This window comes from Lathyrus oleraceus, chromosome 6 (assembly GCF_024323335.1).
Source record: "Lathyrus oleraceus cultivar Zhongwan6 chromosome 6, CAAS_Psat_ZW6_1.0, whole genome shotgun sequence".
Taxonomy (NCBI): domain Eukaryota; kingdom Viridiplantae; phylum Streptophyta; class Magnoliopsida; order Fabales; family Fabaceae; genus Lathyrus; species Lathyrus oleraceus.
Genome location: NC_066584.1, coordinates 249,751,763 through 249,772,918, shown reverse-complemented (window position 1 = coordinate 249,772,918; position 21,156 = coordinate 249,751,763). Strand labels below are relative to the sequence as shown.

The following is a 21,156-nucleotide window of genomic DNA, read 5'->3' as shown; positions in this document are numbered from 1 at the left end:
TAAAATTGTGGAAGAATCAATACAGGTCAGATTTGATGATAACCTTGAGTCTGAAAACCCAAAGTTAGTTGAAAAACTTGCATATCTGGAGATAACACTTGCAGGTTCTGACGAAAAGACTAAAGAATCTGAGGAAACTGAAAGGAAAAACCCAAAAACAACTGAAATCTCAATTGTACAGAAAAGATCAAGAAATCGACTAAACGTCTCTGAAGAATTTATTCTGGGAAACAAGGATGAACTTGTCAGAACAAGGTCTACATTCAAAGTATCCGAGGAAACCCCTTTGGGATTAGTGTCTCTGATAGAGCCTACATCCAGTGATGAGGCACTTCAAGATAATGAATGGATTCTGGAAATGAAAGAAGAACTTGACCAATTTGCAAAGAACAACGTCTAGGATCTGGTACCAAATCCAAAAGGGACCCACGTTATTGGAACAAAATGGGTGTACATAAGCAAACTAAATGAAAAAGGAGAAGTGGTCAGAAACAAAGCACGACTGGTAGCACAAGGTTACAGTCAACAAGAAGGCATTGAATACAATGAAACCTTTGCTCCAGTCGCCAGGTTAGAATCTATTCATTTACTTGTATCATTCGCTGTAAATCATTCCATAAAATTATATCAGATGGATGTCAATAGCACATTTCTGAATGGTTATATCTCAGAAGAAGTGTATGTTCACTAACCTCCAGGTTTTGAAAACTCTAAATGTCCATAACACAATTTTAAACAAAAAAAATCTCTCTATGGTCTAAAACAAGCTCCTAGAGCTTGGTATGAAAGACTAAGCACCTTTCTTCTATAACATGATTTCATTAGAGGAAAAGTTGACTCTACACTCTTCTATAAAATCATCAGAAATGATCTTATGATATATCAGATATACGTTGATGATATAATTTTTGGTTCAACTAATCCTTTTGTTTGTCAAGAATTCTCTGAGTTAATGCAGGCAGAATTTGAAATGAGTTTGATGCAAGAACTAAAATTCTTTCTGGGAATTCAAATCAACCAAGCTTCATAAGCCACATACGCATATCAAAGCAAATACATAAAAGACATTCTGAAGAAATTTGAAATGTCAGAAAGCAAACCAGCAAAGACTCCCATGCATCCTACCTGTATCCTAGAAAAAGAAGAAGTAAGTCAAAAGGTTTGTCAGAAGATCTATCGTGGTATGATAGGCTCTCTTCTCTATCTGACAGCTACACGGCCAGATATTCTCTTCAGCATTTGTCTCTGTGCCATATTCCAATCAGATCCAAGGGAATATCATCTAACAATGGTTAAGAGAATCCTAAGGTATCTGAAAGGAACACCTAACCTTGGCCTGATGTATGAGAAAACATCAGAGTATAGGCTCTCTGGATATTGTGATGCAGATTATGTCGGAGACAGATTGGAATGAAAAAACACATCTGGGAACTGTCAATTTTTGGGAAACAAACTTATATCTTGGGCTAGCAAAAGACAGTCAAGCATAGCACTCTCTACTGTAGAAGCAAAATATATCTCAGCTTCATTATGCACTACTCAGATGCTTTGGATGAAGAATCAACTAGGAGATCTTCATATATATGAGAGTAACGTTCCTATCTTTTATGATAATACTGCTGCCATATGCTTAAGTAAGAACCCTATTCTGCATTCCAGAGAAAAGCACATAGAAATAAAACATCATTTTATCAGAGACTATGTTCAGAAAGGGGTAATTTCTTTAAAATTCATAGATACAGACCACCAATTGGTTGATATCTTCATAAAACCCCTTGCTGAAGATAGATTCTCATTCATTCTGAAACATTTAAAAATGGAAATTTGCCCAGAATGAGTCAAATATGTGCATCTCTGAAATGGCAAAATAGGCTCTAACTTAACATCTGGCGTCTGAATCTGACTCTGATATTTCTACCAGTTAGAAGTTATCTGAATCAGAAATCCTCAGGACCCAATCTCTTGGTATTCCTGAAGATTTGATATATCAACACATGGCTTATCTTGCGTCTGACCATGGATCTTCTAAACAACTGTCTAGCACAAAACTCAAGAGACAGACTATTGAAATCTCCTCGAGCAGTATGAAGATTTGTGGGATTAGACATCCATCATTAGCTGTAATTAATTTTCCCCTTAGCGTGTCAACTCATTTTTTGTGCCATTAATTGTTTACTTTTTAAATACTCCCATGAAGTGGTGTCATTTTCCATGCTAACCTTGTGTACTTATACTTGCCACAATTCTCACTTTCACACTTTTCACTCACATCCTACATAAACCCTCGCTCTCAACTCTCTCTCAATCTTCAAGCATCCTTCAAGTGTTCATCAAACATTCTTCATCTTCTACATGGATTCTCGACAACAGTCAGTATACAACTTTTACCAATAGATGGAATCAACGAAACAACATTCAACCTCTTCCCAACAACCAACTACTGTAACTGCTGCCATTTCCACTCCCATCTACAAAGAACCCCACATCTTGGATCGTCCCCCTCATATTCATCTTGCAACTCCATTCGATAGACCTGAAGTTCTCAGCGAATCGTTGGTAGATTTTGACAATATGAAGAGAAATGGGATTGACCTCACGGAGGAATTGAGAAAGCAAGGATGGGAAAAATATTTTCAAAGACTCTATGCTCCAATATACACCTATCTGGTCAAGGAATTCTGGAGATTTGCATATTCAGACGACCACTGTATAGTCTCACATGTTCTAGGGGTGAAAATGGTTATCACTAAGAAGTCCATAGCCAATCTTTTGAATATGGAGAAGACAGGAGGAAGAAGAATCTACAACATCAACCCTAGGGGAAAATACATGTCCCAGAAGATTATCCCAACAATCTTCAAGCAGAGCGCTGAAGGAAACTCCTCAAAGAACAAGGAACTTCACTAGAATCTAAGGGTCTAGATGAAGATTATTCTGGGGACTATTCATCATCGCCCATCATCCAACTCGTCAGATTACATCAACACTGACCAAAAATGCATCCTCTACTGCCCACACAAAGGGCTCAAGCTGAATCTTCCAGCTCTGTTGTTCAAATATCTGAGGGACTCTGTCAGGGGCACCAAAAACAACATGAAGCCCAAAACATACATTCCCCTGGGAAGGCTGATCTCTGATGTTCTGATTGAGAGCAGGTTGGTGGATCATCTGATTTGCCACAATCTGATGGAGGATGTGACAGTAGACACCGGAATGCCCCTAAATTCAAGGAATCTAAAAAGCATGGGAATCATAGAGAAAGTTCTGGTCAAGCCTTCTCTGGACACCTCCTGGGAAGCTCTGAAGGATCAGAGGAAGATACCCAACAGTCTCTACCTGTTCTCCAAGATAGACCCTCAAGAAGTCATCACCTACTATCTACAGGATCTGGCAAATCAAGAGGTAGACATCTCTGATTTTTCGGTGGATTGGCTACCTGAACATCCACCAAATTTCATGAAGAGGATGCGAGAGCCATCTGAAAGAAAGTCAATGAAGAAAGCTCAAAAGTTGGGAGAAACTTCTGTATCCAGACCACCTGTGTCGATGGTCTCCTCCTCCTCTCCAAAGTAGCTGGAGAAAGGCTACAGGATCGTCTAGCCAGAGAGGCAAAAGAGAGAGCTCGTAGAGAAGCTGAAGAAAAAGCTCGTCTAGAAGAAGAAGAAAGAGCAAGAGAAGCTGAAGAAAAGGCTCGTCTGGAAGAAGAAGAAATAGCAAGAGAAGTTGTAGAAAAGGCTACCGTTGAGGCTACTGCTGCTGCTGAAGCCAAAGCCAAGGCTGATGCTGAAGAAGCAACACGCATAGCTGCGGAAGAAACTGCCAAGGATAGGGATGATGCTCTGACTCAGGGGGAGAAATCCCACTTTGGTTTCACTCCTCTAGTGTTGAAGACTCTGGAAGAGCTACAGAAAGAGCAGCAGATTGTGAGAGAAAGATTGGGTCAACAGGACTCTGTAAACTCCAACATTCAGAACCTGTTGACTCAGCTGCTTCAGAGGATGCTGCCTCCTCCGAACCCTTAGGTACTTAGGATTTTCTTGTTGTTTTCTCTACGTGCTTATCTTCCATGTTTTCTCTACGTGTTTTTCCCTATTTCCTTTATATTTTGTCATCTTACATGTACTTTTCTTTCATCAATGAATTATGGTTTGCCTAATCTCTTTACTATGTCTTTTTGAGTCTGACAAAAAGGGGGAGAATAAAAACAGCTCTGATGAAATATTATATAAGCCTCTTACTGCACTGCGCACATTTAAAACTTTTGTTATGAAGTCCTAAGCTCTGTAGGAAGTATCTAAGTTAAAAACAAGCTATACTACGTAAGGAGATCTGGTAAAAACATCTAAAACTTCTTAAGCATCTAAGTTAAAGGGAGATTGACTTATCTCATGGGGAGTCGTCATACATCTGATTCTGAGATACCTCCTTTAATTTTTTATGAAGTATCATTGTTTCATCATCAGTCTGAAGGTTTTGTCATCATCAAAAAGGGGAAGATTGTTAGAACAAGATTTTGTGTCTATAACTCATCTCTAAGGTTTTGATGATAACAAGATGAAACAAATTGGTATCCTAACAAATTTATCTAAGTGTGCAGGACTCTAACAGAAAAAGGATCAGATAGACAAACATCTGACATCACGGAAGTCCAGAATAGACAACTTAGAATAAATTGAAGCAGACGCTCTGACTCTGAAGATCAGGAAGCTCACAGAATCTGACGGTAGATGACTCAGAAACTCTGAATCCGAAGAGTTCCGCACAGCTAGTCTGATGATTTGTACTCTGAAGAGGGCTCTACAGAAAAAAATACCAAGAACTTCTAAAGAAAATCTACTCTTAGTAACTATCTGAAGTATACACGCTGAACAAGAAAATCTGAACTCTGCGTACTCTGACTTAAGGTCAACCACAAAGACTTAGATACGAAGTTTTCCACTTTTGGTATGAATCTCTATTTGGAAAAGATTAAACACTCTCCAAAATTGCTATGGAAAGGGCAACGAACTTAATGCCAATTAAAGTCCATTATTGCCAAGATGTTCATTAATGCCTCAGCTAACGGTCTCTTGTTCAAGTCACTATATAAAGACAGGATCATCATCATACAAAGTAACGAAGCACACACACAACAATACTGCAAACAAAAAATCCATATTCTTTTTTATTCTTGTTCAAATCTGTTCACATGAGTTGTTGCTCTAAGTGTGAAAACTTTTCAGTTCTCATTGTGTTAATACTGCTTACTTAGAAGCACTAAACACTTCATTGTATTTTCAATATAGTTGTTGAATATTTCCTCAAGTGACTTGTAAAGTCTGTAAAGTTGAGAGGGTTAAGAGATCTTTACTCTCTTAGACGTTTTCGTTGTAATCTCTCTAGATTATTGGATTAAGTCCTTGTTGAAGGCAAAATCACCTTTGCCGGGTGGACTGGAGTAGCTTTAGATTTCAAGCGAACCAGGATAAACTTCTATGGTGATTGCTTTATCTTTCGTGTGAGTTTTAAATTGCAAAAGTTTTTATTACCTGTGAAAACAATTCAAACCCCCCTTTCTTATTTTTCTCTACCTTCAATTGGTATCAAAGCTTCGGCTATGTTATTGATTTTCTAATCAAACACTTAATAGTGTAGAGAGATCCAGCGTGAGAAAAACACTATGGCTAACACCAATGAAAGAGCCTCTTATTTGGGAAGGCTTCCTATGATAGGGCGGTTCTAAATCTTTAACCTAATCCCTTCACTTGTAGGCTTTAAGGTTGTTTGATAAAGGGTCATAGAATCATGGACTATACCCAGAGTTTAACCATGATGATGGGGTTGGCCCTACGAAGGCGACCCTTCGGGATAACTATCATCTAGGTGGGACCTTAGTACCAACTAATGCAGATTGATAATGTAAGGTCACCGTAGGTGAATCAAGTTATAGATAGAGGTCCCCAAAGTCATGGACCATATTCAGATTATCAACATAGTGAGGGGCAGGCCTTACCGTGAAGGTGAGTCTGATATGATCTATTCTAAGTGGAGTATTCATACCAATCAATGAGGTGGATACCTCCCCGATTAATATGACATGAATACCATTCTAAGCTTATGGTTTTTTCTCGAGGCTCTAGTTAGAGCTTCACAAAGAAAATGGTTTCCAACCGATGATATATATATATATATATATATATATATATATATATATATATAAAATACTAAATAAAAAATAAATTATAAATAATTAAAAGCAAGAAAGTAAATAAAGGCAATAAATAATAAAATAAAACATACAAACAAAACACACAAACCCTAAAACTAGAGGGTAGGCCGAACTCTCTTTAGGGATTCTCCAACAGAGTTGCCAGCTGTCGCGGTAGGAAAAATTACTTAGTCGCCACCATATTTTATTCATTCCTAAGGAATAGGAGAAATAATGATAAAACTCTAAAGGAAAAGAAAAAGATGGTCATTGCAACCGAATATGGTTAGGGAGTCAGTTAAGTGATGGGAACATGTTAGGCATCCCACAACTCCGTTGTACTCAACGAGAACCTTCTCTAGCCTAGGGTTTAGTGTGTTTGTCTAAGGGAATGGTTACATGTATCACTTCTATTTCTTTCCTAAATGCTTTCTTTATATATTTACAAAGGAAGGTATTTATAAGACGAGAAATAATTAGTTAAAGTTAGTGGACTCACTGTAAGAACCCAATTTTGACCCTAAGATCCCTCATGTTATCTCATCATATGCATTAGCATTGGGATCACACCTTGGCATTCTCCTTACCCCTCATTCATTGGGTTTTCATGGGAAAGATCACCAAGCACATTTGATTCTATCATACTTAATTTTTATTTATTTTACTAACCAAAATACCAAAAATATGTCATTGTATAGTTTAACTCTTTTGTAGGTAGTGCACATGCTCACCTATGCTTTATCAAGCTCATATCTAGGGTTTAAGACCCTCAATGCAAGGAGATCAATCAAGAATTAGCTTAAATTGGCTCTAAGTATCATATATGGATCCCCATGATCTTCACATGTTATTTTGATCAAGAAATCATCAAGAGTTTGGAGTTGGTTTGCCTTGGAAACCCTAATTCATATGGGTATCTTATGTGACTTCTTCAACAAGTTTCCTCAACAATTGATCAAATATTCCAAAGGATACTTCACCTTACATCATCTTATACATATATGATCCTCCATGAGTCCCAAAAGTCAAGAGAATGTCAAGCTAGCAAGTTGGTTCATGGTGGTTAACTAGAGGAAGTCAATTGGTCAAAATTGGGGTTCCCTAGACCCTATCTCCTACAATTTTTGTCATATGAAAATGATTCCAAGATAAAAGTTACTCTAAATGACATTACAAAAAAAATTAATGTTTATGTCTATAGCTAATTTTGCTTGGAAAGTCATTTTTTATGGTGAAAGATTATAGGTCATTTTGTCTAAACCCTAGTTTGAAGGTCAACTTGCCAAGACCACAACTTACTCAATTTTTATGATATGAAATCCATTAAAATTCCATGAACAATTTCAATATGTATAATTAAACTTTTATGTTTAGAGGAAGTGCAAATACAAATTGCAAATTCATGTTCCAAGTGAAAACATTATAAGTCATTTTGGGCCAATACCATTGAACAAGTGATTTTCCTTAACTTCTAAAATGCATAACTCCTTCATGCCAAATCTAAATGAGGACAAATTTGTGACCATATTGAAGAGGTTTGAAAGATATACAACTTTTATGAAGGAAAGTTTCTCATTTGAAGTCCATAGAAAAAGTTATTTAAGGTGAAAGAAGTGAACATTTGACTTAAGACTTAGAAAAGTTTCAAATATGTTTGATTTCCCAAACTTCCACTTCAAACTGCATCATGATCCAAGCTTCAAATGAAAAAGTGTTTAACATGAAAGTTATTCCCCTTGATCTCACCTTTCTAAAACATCCAAGATCATCTCATTTGGATTAAAATTGAGGGACTTGCACATGGCTTCATTATGGAGAGTGTTTTGGCAAGATTGTACTTCATATGATCATTTACTTTTGCATGCTTGCACATGATGCATTCAGTACTCTTTACACACGAATTGGAAATGGATTGCATCATCCTCAAGGCCCAAATCATTGCCCATGAACCCATGCAAGGAGGTTTCTAATTTTAGCCAAATTTCAAGTGGTGCAAATATTAAGTACATTGCCTATTTAAACAGGCTTAAGGCTTCAGATTCATCATCAACACCCTGCCCAAGCCTTGCTAGACCATTCCAAACCCTCACTTCCATAGGATTTTCTTAGATTTCTCTTGAAATCGAGCTTGAACTTCACCTTCTGTTTAGAAGTTCAAACTCCAGAAATTCACTTCCCTTTTCATTCCATTTGGTTTCTGCAAGCAAGAGGAGGAGAAAGCAATCAAATCCAGATCAAGATCTAGTGAAATTAGATCAACTCGAAGGTGATTTTTCAGAAACTTCTTCTTTTTGATTCTCTCTCAATTCTCCACTATTCTTGTTGATTTTTGGTTGCCTGAAGTCCTACCAATGTAGGCAACAAGATTGAGTTCCTTTGAGGTCAAATCGAAGCAACTCAGTTCATGATCCTCAAAATTCAACTCCATGTATCTTCTCATATACTTGGAATTGGACAAAATTGAGGCCAGATTCGAGCTCTTGAGCATTTTTTCTTTAAATCCATGTCTTGCTTTTTCATTTTGGTGATGGTTAAAGGTGGACCAGTCCGATGAGGTCCACCGGAGAAGAAGACCGAAGCTCTGGCTCCGACGATGTGTTGGAAGCACCTCAACCATAGGATCCATTTAAATTGTTTTAATCTTGAGTGTTGCTTCTAATTACCATGCCTGCACCTCAGTTGACTCAGACCTTTGTGGAACACGCGCTCCGGTCCATATGATCTACCACCTCAATTAATGAGGGAGATCAGATGGTCCACATATTTTTGAATTTCTGAAATTCCTTTTAATTGCTTTATTTTTCATTAACTCATATTAATTTCATTATTGATTCAAAAAATATAGGACTTTCACCCAAAAAAATCAAATATTTTTTTCTTTCATTTTCTAAATTAGAATTATTTTTTTGGATCAATATAGATATTTTTCAAGATTTAATTCTTTTTGTGCATATTTTTAATTGTTTAAAAATACTTCTGACTTTTCCAAAATAGTGAAATTTTTTATCCAAGGTCCTTAGACCTTGTTTGACCTATGATAAATCTCTTGGCCATTTATTTGTTGTTTTGAAGAGGTTTTAGGTTTTTGATAAAAACATAATTTAATTTAATGCATTTTAATTTGATTTTTTATTTGTTTTATTGTGAATAAATTGTGTTGAGCCATTTTTATTGACTTGTGAAGTTTGACTATCTGTTTGGGTCTTGTCAAGGTTGATTTGACTTTTGTTGGATTAAAATCATCTGATTTAGGGGAATGATCAAATGTACATTTCATCTCCCAAAATGAATGAATGATTTTAATTTGATAAAATTCTTCCCATGACCAATTTGTGTTTGTCTCATTTCTCCTCCCTCTTCATCTTTAATCCCTTTCTATCTCATTCCTCTCATTGGCCAATGAAGTCTCCATATCCTAAGGCTAATTGGTTCATCAATAATTTTGTGTTAGATGAATTAATACAAGTATGGATGAGATTAGGTCCCCCTTTAGTCATTTTCTTTTTGTGTATGGTATGTTATAGGAGATTGGTTCATTATACCATATCTCTAACATGCATTAACACCAAAAAAATTATTGCCCGACCTCAGATAGTTGTGACTTCTACATAAGTCCAATTACGATTGCTTAACATAGCGCTAAATTTTGACCCAAAGGCATAGCATTCTAGTAAGTGGGATTGTAAGTCTCCCCCCTTTCATGGTATTGTGTGGAAACTTGGCCTTTTTTCCTTCCTTTGGAAGATGTCTTGGTTCAAGAATCCATGCTTGTGAATAGAGGGTTGAGTGTTCTCCAAAGAATGACTTAAACAATTGAAAAGCAAAACTCCACTAATTTCTAATCAACTAATTTTTGACTAACTTTTAAATTCAAAGTCATTTACTTTTTTGCACTTTAAAATTCAAGCCATTTATCATTTGTCATTATACATATCATTTAACCTGTTTATTTTAATGCCATTTTCACTTTGCTCACTTGAGCCATATATTATGATTGTATATATTTGATTGTGTACCTTGTTTGTGTTTGTGGTCTTAGGACCTTAAAATACATAATAAACAACAAAAACCCTAAAAAATATTTGTGTGGTGTTGGATTTTGATATGAGATTTGGACTTAGAATTAGGCAACATTCCCTATGCAAGGCGCAGCGGAATTTAAAAATTTCTCCATTAGTGATCCTTACGAATGAGCATGATCAGTGATAGAATCGTTACCTCTTGTGGCGATTCAAACCTTTGGTGCAGATCTCTGATAATGATCGAATCCTTTGAAGCAAATCCACGGGGCGATCACGAACGTTGAATGATGACAACGTCTCTACTCAATCCACACGAACGGATTCCTTCAATCGCAGTGCTAGCTGTTTGTGAATGAAGGCTTTGAGTGAGAGAAAGAGAGATACGAAATTCCAACTCTTCAGTTGTGTTGTATTCCCATACAAAGCTTCTGCACAAGAGCTCTATTTATAGAACCACTTGTGTGGGCTTCAAGCCAAAAAGCCCACTTAAGTGCATTTTGGCCTATATCTCATAATATGCCAAAATCACTTAAGTATTTGGTACCTTACCATATTTCGTATTTAGCTTAAGTACACCGTACCTTACGATGTTCCTTAATTATTCTATCTCTCATCAATCCGTCCTTTGTGTGTGACCCTATAGGTTTTCGCGACGCTGGCAATTATATTAAATCACGCATTTAACATAATAAACAGTGAGCGGTATCTAGCAACACATCACTGCTATCCAAGTCACGAAAATGTCATGTGATCTGACAAAACCTCCTGTGATAATAATTATGTGTATAATTACCCCTTTGCCCTTATGTCTATATTGAACACAAGGTATAGACCATGTCACCCTTGTCCAGTTCAATATTGGGCCCATAGACATTTATCCTGTTAAGCAGGATTGGCAAATTCCATCTAGGACACTCATGTCCCTCAGCATGCTTCGTGGAGTACCCATCAACTGTCTTTATGGTTATCCAGTTACGGACAACGTTGGATCAGCAATAAAGCACTCGACTCTACATCTAGGATCCATAGTGGTTTCAGGTCGAAGAGTGGTATACACTATTATCACCATGAGAATAACTTATGACACTTTGCATAACTTTCTATATAGTATTCTCATAGCGGGTCAATCCAGTATGAATATTACTCTTAATATTCATACCTATGTTTAAGACTTGATAACTCTTTATCCATGATCCATGAGACGTGATCCTCAGTCTACAAACATAATAGTCTCCATGCTTTAATGTTATCCCATTTCATAATAAAGCTTGACTACGGACACTTTAAGAATAGTGTCCTTATGTTTAATGTGATCTCATGATTAAGTCATACTTGATACATTAAATGGACTATCTATTCCAGGGACTTTATTAAACAAACATAATAAAGAAAAATGCCTTTTATTATTAATAAATAATTCGATACAAGTACCAAAAGTATTGGCCTCTAGGGCTTACACCAACATATACCATATCTCTAACATGCATTAACACCAAAAAAATTATTGCCCGACCTCAGATAGTTGTGACTTCTACATAAGTCCAATTACGATTGCTTAACATAGCGCTAAATTTTGACCCAAAGGCATAGCATTCTAGTAAGTGGGATTGTAAGTCTCCCCCCTTTCATGGTATTGTGTGGAAACTTGGCCTTTTTTCCTTCCTTTGGAAGATGTCTTGGTTCAAGAATCCATGCTTGTGAATAGAGGGTTGAGTGTTCTCCAAAGAATGACTTAAACAATTGAAAAGCAAAACTCCACTAATTTCTAATCAACTAATTTTTGACTAACTTTTAAATTCAAAGTCATTTACTTTTATGCACTTTAAAATTCAAGCCATTTATCATTTGTCATTATACATATCATTTAACCTGTTTATTTTAATGCCATTTTCACTTTGCTCACTTGAGCCATATATTATGATTGTATATATTTGATTGTGTACCTTGTTTGTGTTTGTGGTCTTAGGACCTTAAAATACATAATAAACAACAAAAACCCTAAAAAATATTTGTGTGGTGTTGGATTTTGATATGAGATTTGGACTTAGAATTAGGCAACATTCCCTATGCAAAAGGACTTGGCCAATGCCAACATTTCTGAAACCAAGTCATTGTGATGTGAGCTTTCATCTGATGCAAGTATTGGGGTCCACTTCAGTTCATCTGCTACATAGTCTTGATGCAAGTGTTACTTTGAACCTGTGTATAATGCCTTATTCTGAGCCATTCAAGGAGTATGTCATCCGATACATGGAAGATGGAAGAAGACTATGAAGTTACTAGCTTGGATGTGACTATCTTTATTTGATGCTTTACTCTTCATCTTACTTGTTTATTGGTATTTGCTTGATTCTAAAGTCCAAAGAAAAAGTGGGTTTCTATATGAGATTTTTGCCTATTGGATTGGATCCCATTGTCAGATCTTTTCAACTCATAACTTTTAATTGTATGCTTAGGATTAGTCTCTTCATCTCCTCCCACTTCTTAAATTTCAAATCTCTCCCTCTTTTCAAAAACCTTCTTTGCTTGTGATTTCTAAACTTAGACTTTATTGCAAATTAGAAACTTTAGCCTTATGCCATTGCATTTTTGAACTCTTTTCTTAAATCAAACTTGTAAATGAACTTAACCATATTGACTTAAAATTTCAAAAGACAAAAAGAACTAACACTCATCCAAACCCTTTTAGGGCCTTTGTGCCTCTTTTAAATTTAAATTTTTGTTAAAAGCAATTCACTCACTTTGAAATTGATACCACGAACTACGAGGTTTTGATCCCTCATTTTTATGTTGGTACGTAGGCACAAGTCCGGAGGTCTTGTCAAACACAAAAATATAATTAAGGAATTCTTTTCTCATTCTCACACTCTATTTATTGCAAACATCTTTTATACCAAAAACACATACACACATATAGAAGGGCTCCCTAGGAGTACCTAGGACATTTTGGGTGCTAACACCTTCCCTCTGTGTAACCAACACCCTTACCTGTAATCTCTGACATTTTATTAGTTTTGATTTGAAAACTTCTTATCTTTGGGTTTTGTTCGTACTTTTCCCTTTTCCTTTGAAAACAATAAAAGCACGGTGGCGACTCTGGTTTTATTGACGTTAAGTTTATTAATAGCTTAATGGTCATGAGTTTACCGCTACACTCGCCAAGGCTTCACGGCCTTGTGCCTACGTATTATCATCAAGTGATGAGAAAATCAGAGTCATCGTAGTTCGTAGCTTTGGTGGTTGATTAATTTTATTTTATGAAAAAATATCTCATCACACGGGAACGAGAGTTGATTTTTAAAGTGTTTTGAATTGATCTAGGTGCTTGAGGACTAAAAAATAGTCAATTTAATCAGTGATGGTGAATTTTAATTTGCGAAAATAAGTTTTTGTGTTTTGTGTTTTTTCTTTAATATGAAAAGAAAACCTAATTAAAAAGGAAAATATTTTTGTGTTTTTGATATTTATGGAAAAGGAAAGATTGTTTTTTGATATTTTGAAGATTAACCTAACAAACTAAAGAGAAAAGTTATTTTTTGAAATTTTTATGTTTTTTATTAACTTAAATAAACTTAATTATTAAAAACCTAATAAATAATCTAATTAATATAAAACTAAAAATAATAACGAAAGGAAAATAAAATAAAATAAAAGAAAAGAAAGAATTTTAAAAGGAAAAATATGAGACAAAGGGGTGTATAAAGTAGTTTGGCCCAAAACCCCAAGAAAACCCTAATTTTGATGAAGTAAATAAATAAATAAAAACTAAAAAAAAAAACTAAATGTAAATAGAGATAGAGATTGATTAATGGTGTGTTGTTTCTAAAACGTGAAGAAAAAACAGGGGAGAAATCTTTTGTATTGGCTTGACTTATTTGACCATATTTAGAAAGAGTATTTTCAATAGGATTCCTTTGTGAGAGAAAAAGTTTGTTTTTTAGTTTGACTCAAGAAAAAAAAATCTAAATTTTGAAACAAAAAGCTTTTTTTTAATTACTCTAAAAATAAATAAATAAAAAATATGAATATCACGAACAAAAATCATATATCGTACACAAAACGGATAACAATCAAACAATCGAACCAAAATTCAAACAAGAATAAATTATAACCTATGTCAAACATAATAATCAGACACATGCCTAAAGGTATGAAAAAAAAGATGGTATCAACCTCGGGTACCGTGACCACTATAAGTTGTCTCCTCCTTTCTTTTCTTTCCCTTTTATGTGCATTTTTCCTTTTTCTCCTTCAGTGCGAAGTTTTTTTTTGCTTGAATTGATGATAAAATGGATGTAAAGTTTGGAGGATTTAGGTTTAGTTGTTATTGTTCTTCAGTGTGAAGAGTAACAACTTTTGGGATCTGAATTTTGTGAGTTGCGAATAAGAAAATGGTATAGAAATTGATGTCTATGTTAAAAGACAAAAAGGAAAAAAATAAAATCAAATAATATCAGATATTATCTGATTTTTCTTGATCAATAAGCTAATAAACTTTGACCAATTAGAAGCAAGTTTGTCAAAATATGACAAATCAGAAGATGAGAATGATAAATTGAGAAAGATTCTATATTTTCTATAATTGTTTTTATATTTTTAAAGCAATGAATAAAAATGCTATAATTAATATATTTGTAAAAATCAAATGAAATCAAACTACTTAAAAACCCAAATCAAACTAAATAAAAATCTAATTAAACTAAACTAATTTAAATCCTATTAAAAATAAATACAATGCATTTAAAACAATTTTTTTTTATGTTTTGTGAGATTTTGATTATTTTTGACATGATTTTGGTAGATTGAGTCTTGAGTCCATGTTTGTAAAAAAGGAAATATGTGTATGATTGAGACACATTATGATTGATCGACTATTTGACTAAGAATGATTGACTTGCGGACCAAACTGGTGTATTTGGTGAATGATTTGCTCAATCTCATGTAAGTTGTGAATCACTATTGAATGAAGATTTTTTTTTTCCATTTGATCTAAATTTGAATGATTTGAATATTTTTATAATAAAAAGTGTACATGAATAGTAATATTAAACTTATCAATGAAAATAAAACAGAAATAATAGTAATAATAATATAAATATAATATAATAATTAAAATTAATAGTGAAAAATAAAATAAAAACAATGACAATAATAAACACAAATAACACTAAATAATGACAATATTATCATAAAAATAATAACTAATAATAATAATAATTAATAATAATAAATCTAATAATAAAAATAAAATAAATAATAACAAAAACATAAATCTATTCTAATAATATAAATCATAAATAAAAAATAAAAATAGTAATAATGACTAATAATAGTAAGATATTATAATAAAAATACTAGTAGTACTAACTACTAATAATGATACTATAATTCTAATTCTAATGTAATAATATAATCTAAAAATAAAATAAACGTAATAATAATAATAATATATAAATAATTTTAAAAATAATATGATAATAATAACTATAATGATGCAAAATTAAATAAAAATTAGTAATGATAATAACAGTTGTAACACTAAAAATAAAGTTAAAAATAATATTGATGATAATAAAAATAATGTTAAACTAATAACAATGGTAAAAATAAAAATAACTAAATGAGAATAATACAAAAAAGTTTAAAGTAATGGAATTAGATAGAAAAATTAAAAGGAAAAAGAGTACTAAAAGAGAAAATGTGGGGTTCTAACTAGGGGTGGCAAACGGGCATGTCCGTCCCGTTTAGACACATCCCGCAAAAGCTCGCAAAAAAATAAGGCGGGGCGGGGCGGTCATAGTTGAGGATGTGAGCCTAAAATTTAGGTCCGTCCCGCAAAAAAGTGAGGGCGGGGTGGGAAAGCCCGCGGGCACTGCACTCTTTAAACCTAAAAATGAAAAAATTTATGTAAGTGCATGTGCCCGCAAAAGTCTGCGAAAAAAACTGGGTCGGGGCATGACGGGCACATTAGAGGGTGAGGGTCTAAATCCTTGGCCTGCCCCGCACTAAAGTGCGAGCAAAACAGGCATGCCCAACGGGCCAGATCCGTTTTGCCACCCCTAGTTCTAACCCATAACCTTTCATTTGAAATCCTTACATTCTTTCTTCACTACCAAATGTGCTATATCATTCATTCAAGATAAAATGCGATTAAAACTCATATAATAATACAAATCCGTGTAAAATTGGGGTATGACAACACATACACTTTAAACGCATAGGACAAAAATTGAACCTAAAAGTAGAAAGTGTGTCTTTTTGGGATAAAAAAAAGGGTATGAAGGGTGTTGTTATATATGATATTAATAATCAAGAAGCTTTTGTATCGAGAAATGTCACACTTCATGAACTTACTTTCCCTTACTTGAGTAATAACACATCCACTTGGGACTATCATGTCCATATTAATCCTGAGCCTACATCCTCATCTGATATTATTAATACTTCAGATATTCCCTTAGTGGATAATACCCTTAACTCATCCGATGATACATCTACAAACCAACAAGATTCATTCACAAATCCTGAAACCACATACCAAATTGAGTCAGGTCAAGAAACCATAAACCACAAGTGTGAGCCTATAACATAAATCAGACATGTTATAACAAAGCATGCACCTACTTATCTCTCAGATTATGTTTGCAGTTCATATCACACTTCATTGTGCAAGACATCTTCAGGTAACAACAATGTTCTATATCCCATTTCTAATTTTGATTCATTATCATATTTGTCTCGTTCTCATTGTGGTTTCATAACTGCTATCACACATACCACTAAGTCAAAGAGTTGTAAAGAAGCATGTATGTCTGAACATTAGATCAAAGCTATGACATATGAATTAGAAACATTGAACAAAAATGAAACTTGGAGCATAATTGATTTACCACCTCATGTCAAACCTATTGGAACAAGTGGATTTTCAAAGTGAAGCATAAAGTTGATGGTATAATAGAGAGATACAAAATTAGGCTTATAGCCAAGGGTTATAATAAAATTGAGGGCTTGAATTTTTTTTATACTTTTTCTCTTGTGATAAAGCTTACGATAGTTAGAACATTGCTTGCCATTACTTCTATTCACAACTAGCTTATACACCAACTTGATGTGAATAATGTATTCTTGCATGGAGAATTGAAAAAAAACGTTTAAATAACAATCATTGAAGGAGTTCCTTTGCTAAGTCCAATCAAGTATGTAAACCGTTGAAGATTCTCTATGGCTTGAAGTAAGCTAGTAAAAAATGGTATGAAAAATTAACTGCCTTAGTGATCCATCCAGCGGGGTTACATACAATCAATTTCTATTTATTCACTGTTCATTCTTAAAACTAATGATAGTTTTACAACGATATTAATATATGTTGATGACATTATACTAGCTAGAAGTTCTTTGAAAGAGTTTGATCAATTCAAAATATTCAATTCGTCAACTACATTTATTTTTTATTCATGAATGGAAGACATAAATAAAAGTGGTTCTTTAGAAAGAAAAAATAAACAACAATTCAATGACTAATACAAATATACCAAAAACAAAAATAAAAACAAAAATAAGAAAAATACAAATTTCAGTTCACTCAAGATTCAAACCAATAAATCTCATTGTTTTCTAACTTTTGCATAAAACAATGTAATTAGGACATTGATTGCAACACTACATGAGATGATACACACTCTCATCCTATGATCTATTTTAGATCATTGCAACACTTTAACAATTGCATAAAAGGAGATACTGATACATGTATTATATATGTTCTGATAAAGTTGTATTCTGTCATACAAAAGTATATACTATAATACAAGAATATCTCTTTCACATAATAGTATATTATAACCAAGACAAAACAAAATATGAAAAAGTAATTTGATGGGATCTATTATATTCTTACTGAGTGATTATTACAATCTTGTCGCACATAGTAGTATTTATTTACTAGTCAATCGAAAGGTCAAAGTTTGACAGTAACAAAAGATACTGAAAGTACCTATATAGTAGTATTGGTATATTGTTGCATAGGCACAATGATTTACAATATCAGAATACCTCCCCGTGATTTTAATCTCTGAAAAAGTTAAGTGCTTTTTTTTTTGAGATTTCATTTTTTTTCACTTGTAACTAAGGTTATATAGGGGGGTAGGGGAGGGGGGACACGTTAAGGGACAACACCTACCATAAGGCATAAGGTATTATCAGTGACATGTTAAGGAATTTGCAGACTCTTCCCTTTGTCATGTCCTTTTCTCTCGATATTTTAACCCTTTCACAATCATCATTCTGTTTTCTTCACACTCTTATATACTATTACTACTACTACTATCAAGCTAAGTAGAACAAAAAAAAAAGTGATTTTTTGAGGACCCTTTTGGATTTGAAAATGGCTAGTTGTGGAAGAGAAGGTGTAGTGAGACAATATGTAAGATCAAAAGTTCCTCGTTTAAGATGGACACCAGAACTTCATCGTTGTTTTGTTTATGCCATTGAAACTCTTGGTGGTCATCAAAGTATATATTCATTTCTACTTTGTTATTGTTTTTTTCATGTTTTTTTTTTTGTCTAGTACTATGTTTAATATATATCTCATGTTTTATGTTTTGTTTGTGTAGAGGCTACTCCTAAGCTTGTTCTTCAGTTGATGGATGTTAAAGGGCTTACAATTTCACATGTCAAAAGCCATTTGCAGATGTATAGGAGCATGAGAAGTGACTCATGTAACAACCAAGGTACCAAACATTCTTTCACCTTCATTACTATATGTATTGGATATTTGTTATTTCTTAGTATGGTATTCAAATAATTGGTTTTTATTAAAATATTATTCATGAGAATGTTAAGTTTCCATGCACAAGTTTAGAAGTTTTCGTATAAATATTATTTTTGGTCACCTTATAAATCTTGTTAACATCACTTAATCATGTTTAAGGTTTCGTTTTCGCTGTGATTTTAAGAAGCTGGTATTTGTAGTGTCTGTCTCACCGTGATTTACAAGTTTTTTCTAACACACTTTTTTAATATGAATTCATTTATAGTTGGTGTTACTTCAAATCAAAACCATGCATGTAATTAAATGGTATTGGGCCATGAAGTAATTATTCCCAACAAACTTTACGATCTATAATTTCCTTAATGTGTTGGTTTATATGTGACAGATAGGACTATATCCGTACATAAAAGACAATCTTTTCAAGAGAATGATGATGGATCTATTGGAAAGGAATCTGATTCTCTCTTTACCTACACAAATTTCTCCCCAAAAAGGTAACCATAGCTTTATAATTTTTTTTATCCATCCAAATAATTTCATACTTTTCAAAGGACTAATACGTAATATAATAAAATTTTCCTAATTTTATATAAATTTAGATTGTTAGCTGTCATAATACGTAGTCAGCCACATCATGACCGTCTAATCAGAACCAAACATTGATACGATATTATTTCGGTTTAAAAACTATTTCATTAACATTTGGATTCTCTTGATGATCAGAGCTAGAATCGAGAAGAAAAGTTCATTCTCAGGAATCTTAGAATGCAGGGAAAGTTTATGTGAAGCAGTTCCCAATCCATACACAAGATTCTATGATTATGTGCAGGACATGGTTCAGGAGCAGCAGAAAGGAATAAAGAACATTTGTGTTGATGGTTCAATATGGAAGATCACTCCTGAACCACAATATTGCACAATGCTACCAAAACAAGAAACTCATTTGCTCAAGGTACTTATAATTCAATAAAATATTCGTCACAGTTTATCTGTCCCAAAACATAATCCGTTAAAATTAAACTGTGACTAATCTACGAAAATGTAACTAAAATTTTGTAATAAAATTGGTGGTAGGGGAAATCGAGAATCAATTGCACATGCACTGTGCCAAAGAAAAAAACTATAATGATTGCATTGAATTTGTACACTAATCATTTCTACATTTCAGTGGTCCTACCAAATTATTTAACTTCAGACTTGTAAAATTTTAGTGGTCCTGCTTAAATATTTAAATTCAAAATGCCATCATTTTTACAATTTCATTCTTTTTTTTTCAGGGAACAAAGTTAAATGAAAAAAAGAATGTGAATGAAAAGAGTGTACGTGCAAAAGAAGAAGAAGATATAGGAGGTTGTGAATTGTCATTATCAATTTCATTGCCTCAAAAAAATAATGATGTTAGAGACTCTGGATTTAGTAACTATATGGGTTGTTCTACTGTCCAAAACAGAATTAATTTGGATCTATCTTTGGCTATTTGAATGTTAAATGGATTGTGTTTTTTATGCATGTTGGTACTTAGTACTAACATTCTTTGAATGGTAGTACTATTATACTCCTCTTGGAACAAAACATTGTATATGTATTGGGTCAAATTCACCACCCTCCATGTTGCCTTACATATAGAACACCATTAAAGAGAAGAAGACAACATTAAAGAGAGGGTGAAGAAAGCTTTTCATTGGGGAAAAGTTACCTTTGCAATGATAATTGGGTTTTTAATGTGTTACAAAAATGAGGAAAAATAATCCCTTTTGTGTGGAATTATGTGAATTTCAAAAACATTCAGCTATCTTGTAAATAGGACTATTTTGCATTATCTCGGGTCTTATTTATTTTAAAAAGTTTACTTTTAAAAGTTATTGGATAACTAATATATTTAGTCTATATTTTCTCCAAATATATTATATATTCAATGAATTTAAAAAGTAATTGTTTTCTTATAAATAGAATCAAATGGAATATTCGCCTAACCTTCGTTTGATTGAGGAAAAATTGACTCCTTTTAAAAGTGCTATTATTGCACTTAAATTCTTCAAAAGATACGTGCCAAAACATTTAGGTCATTTAATTCATTTTGTCTTTTAATTTAGTGTTCAGTGGTATTTTTAGTAAACTGATTATAAGTTTTAGTTTATTTAAGGGATTAACTCGAAAAAATTATAAAAATAATTTGT

The 21,156-nt window shown here is 33.5% G+C and overlaps 1 protein-coding gene across 1 annotated transcript; it reads left to right on the top strand.

Annotated features, from left to right (window-relative positions):
• Window positions 1-18,356: 18,356 nt before the first annotated feature.
• Window positions 18,357-20,760, top strand: LOC127092631 (protein PHOSPHATE STARVATION RESPONSE 3). The gene is made up of 5 exons (XM_051031517.1): window positions 18,357-18,719; window positions 18,822-18,938; window positions 19,365-19,473; window positions 19,703-19,931; window positions 20,257-20,760. Exons 1-5 carry the CDS (start codon window positions 18,593-18,595, stop codon window positions 20,458-20,460), a joined length of 786 nt encoding a protein of 261 aa, XP_050887474.1. The 5' UTR covers window positions 18,357-18,592; the 3' UTR covers window positions 20,461-20,760.
• The last annotated feature ends 396 nt before the right edge of the window (window positions 20,761-21,156 follow it).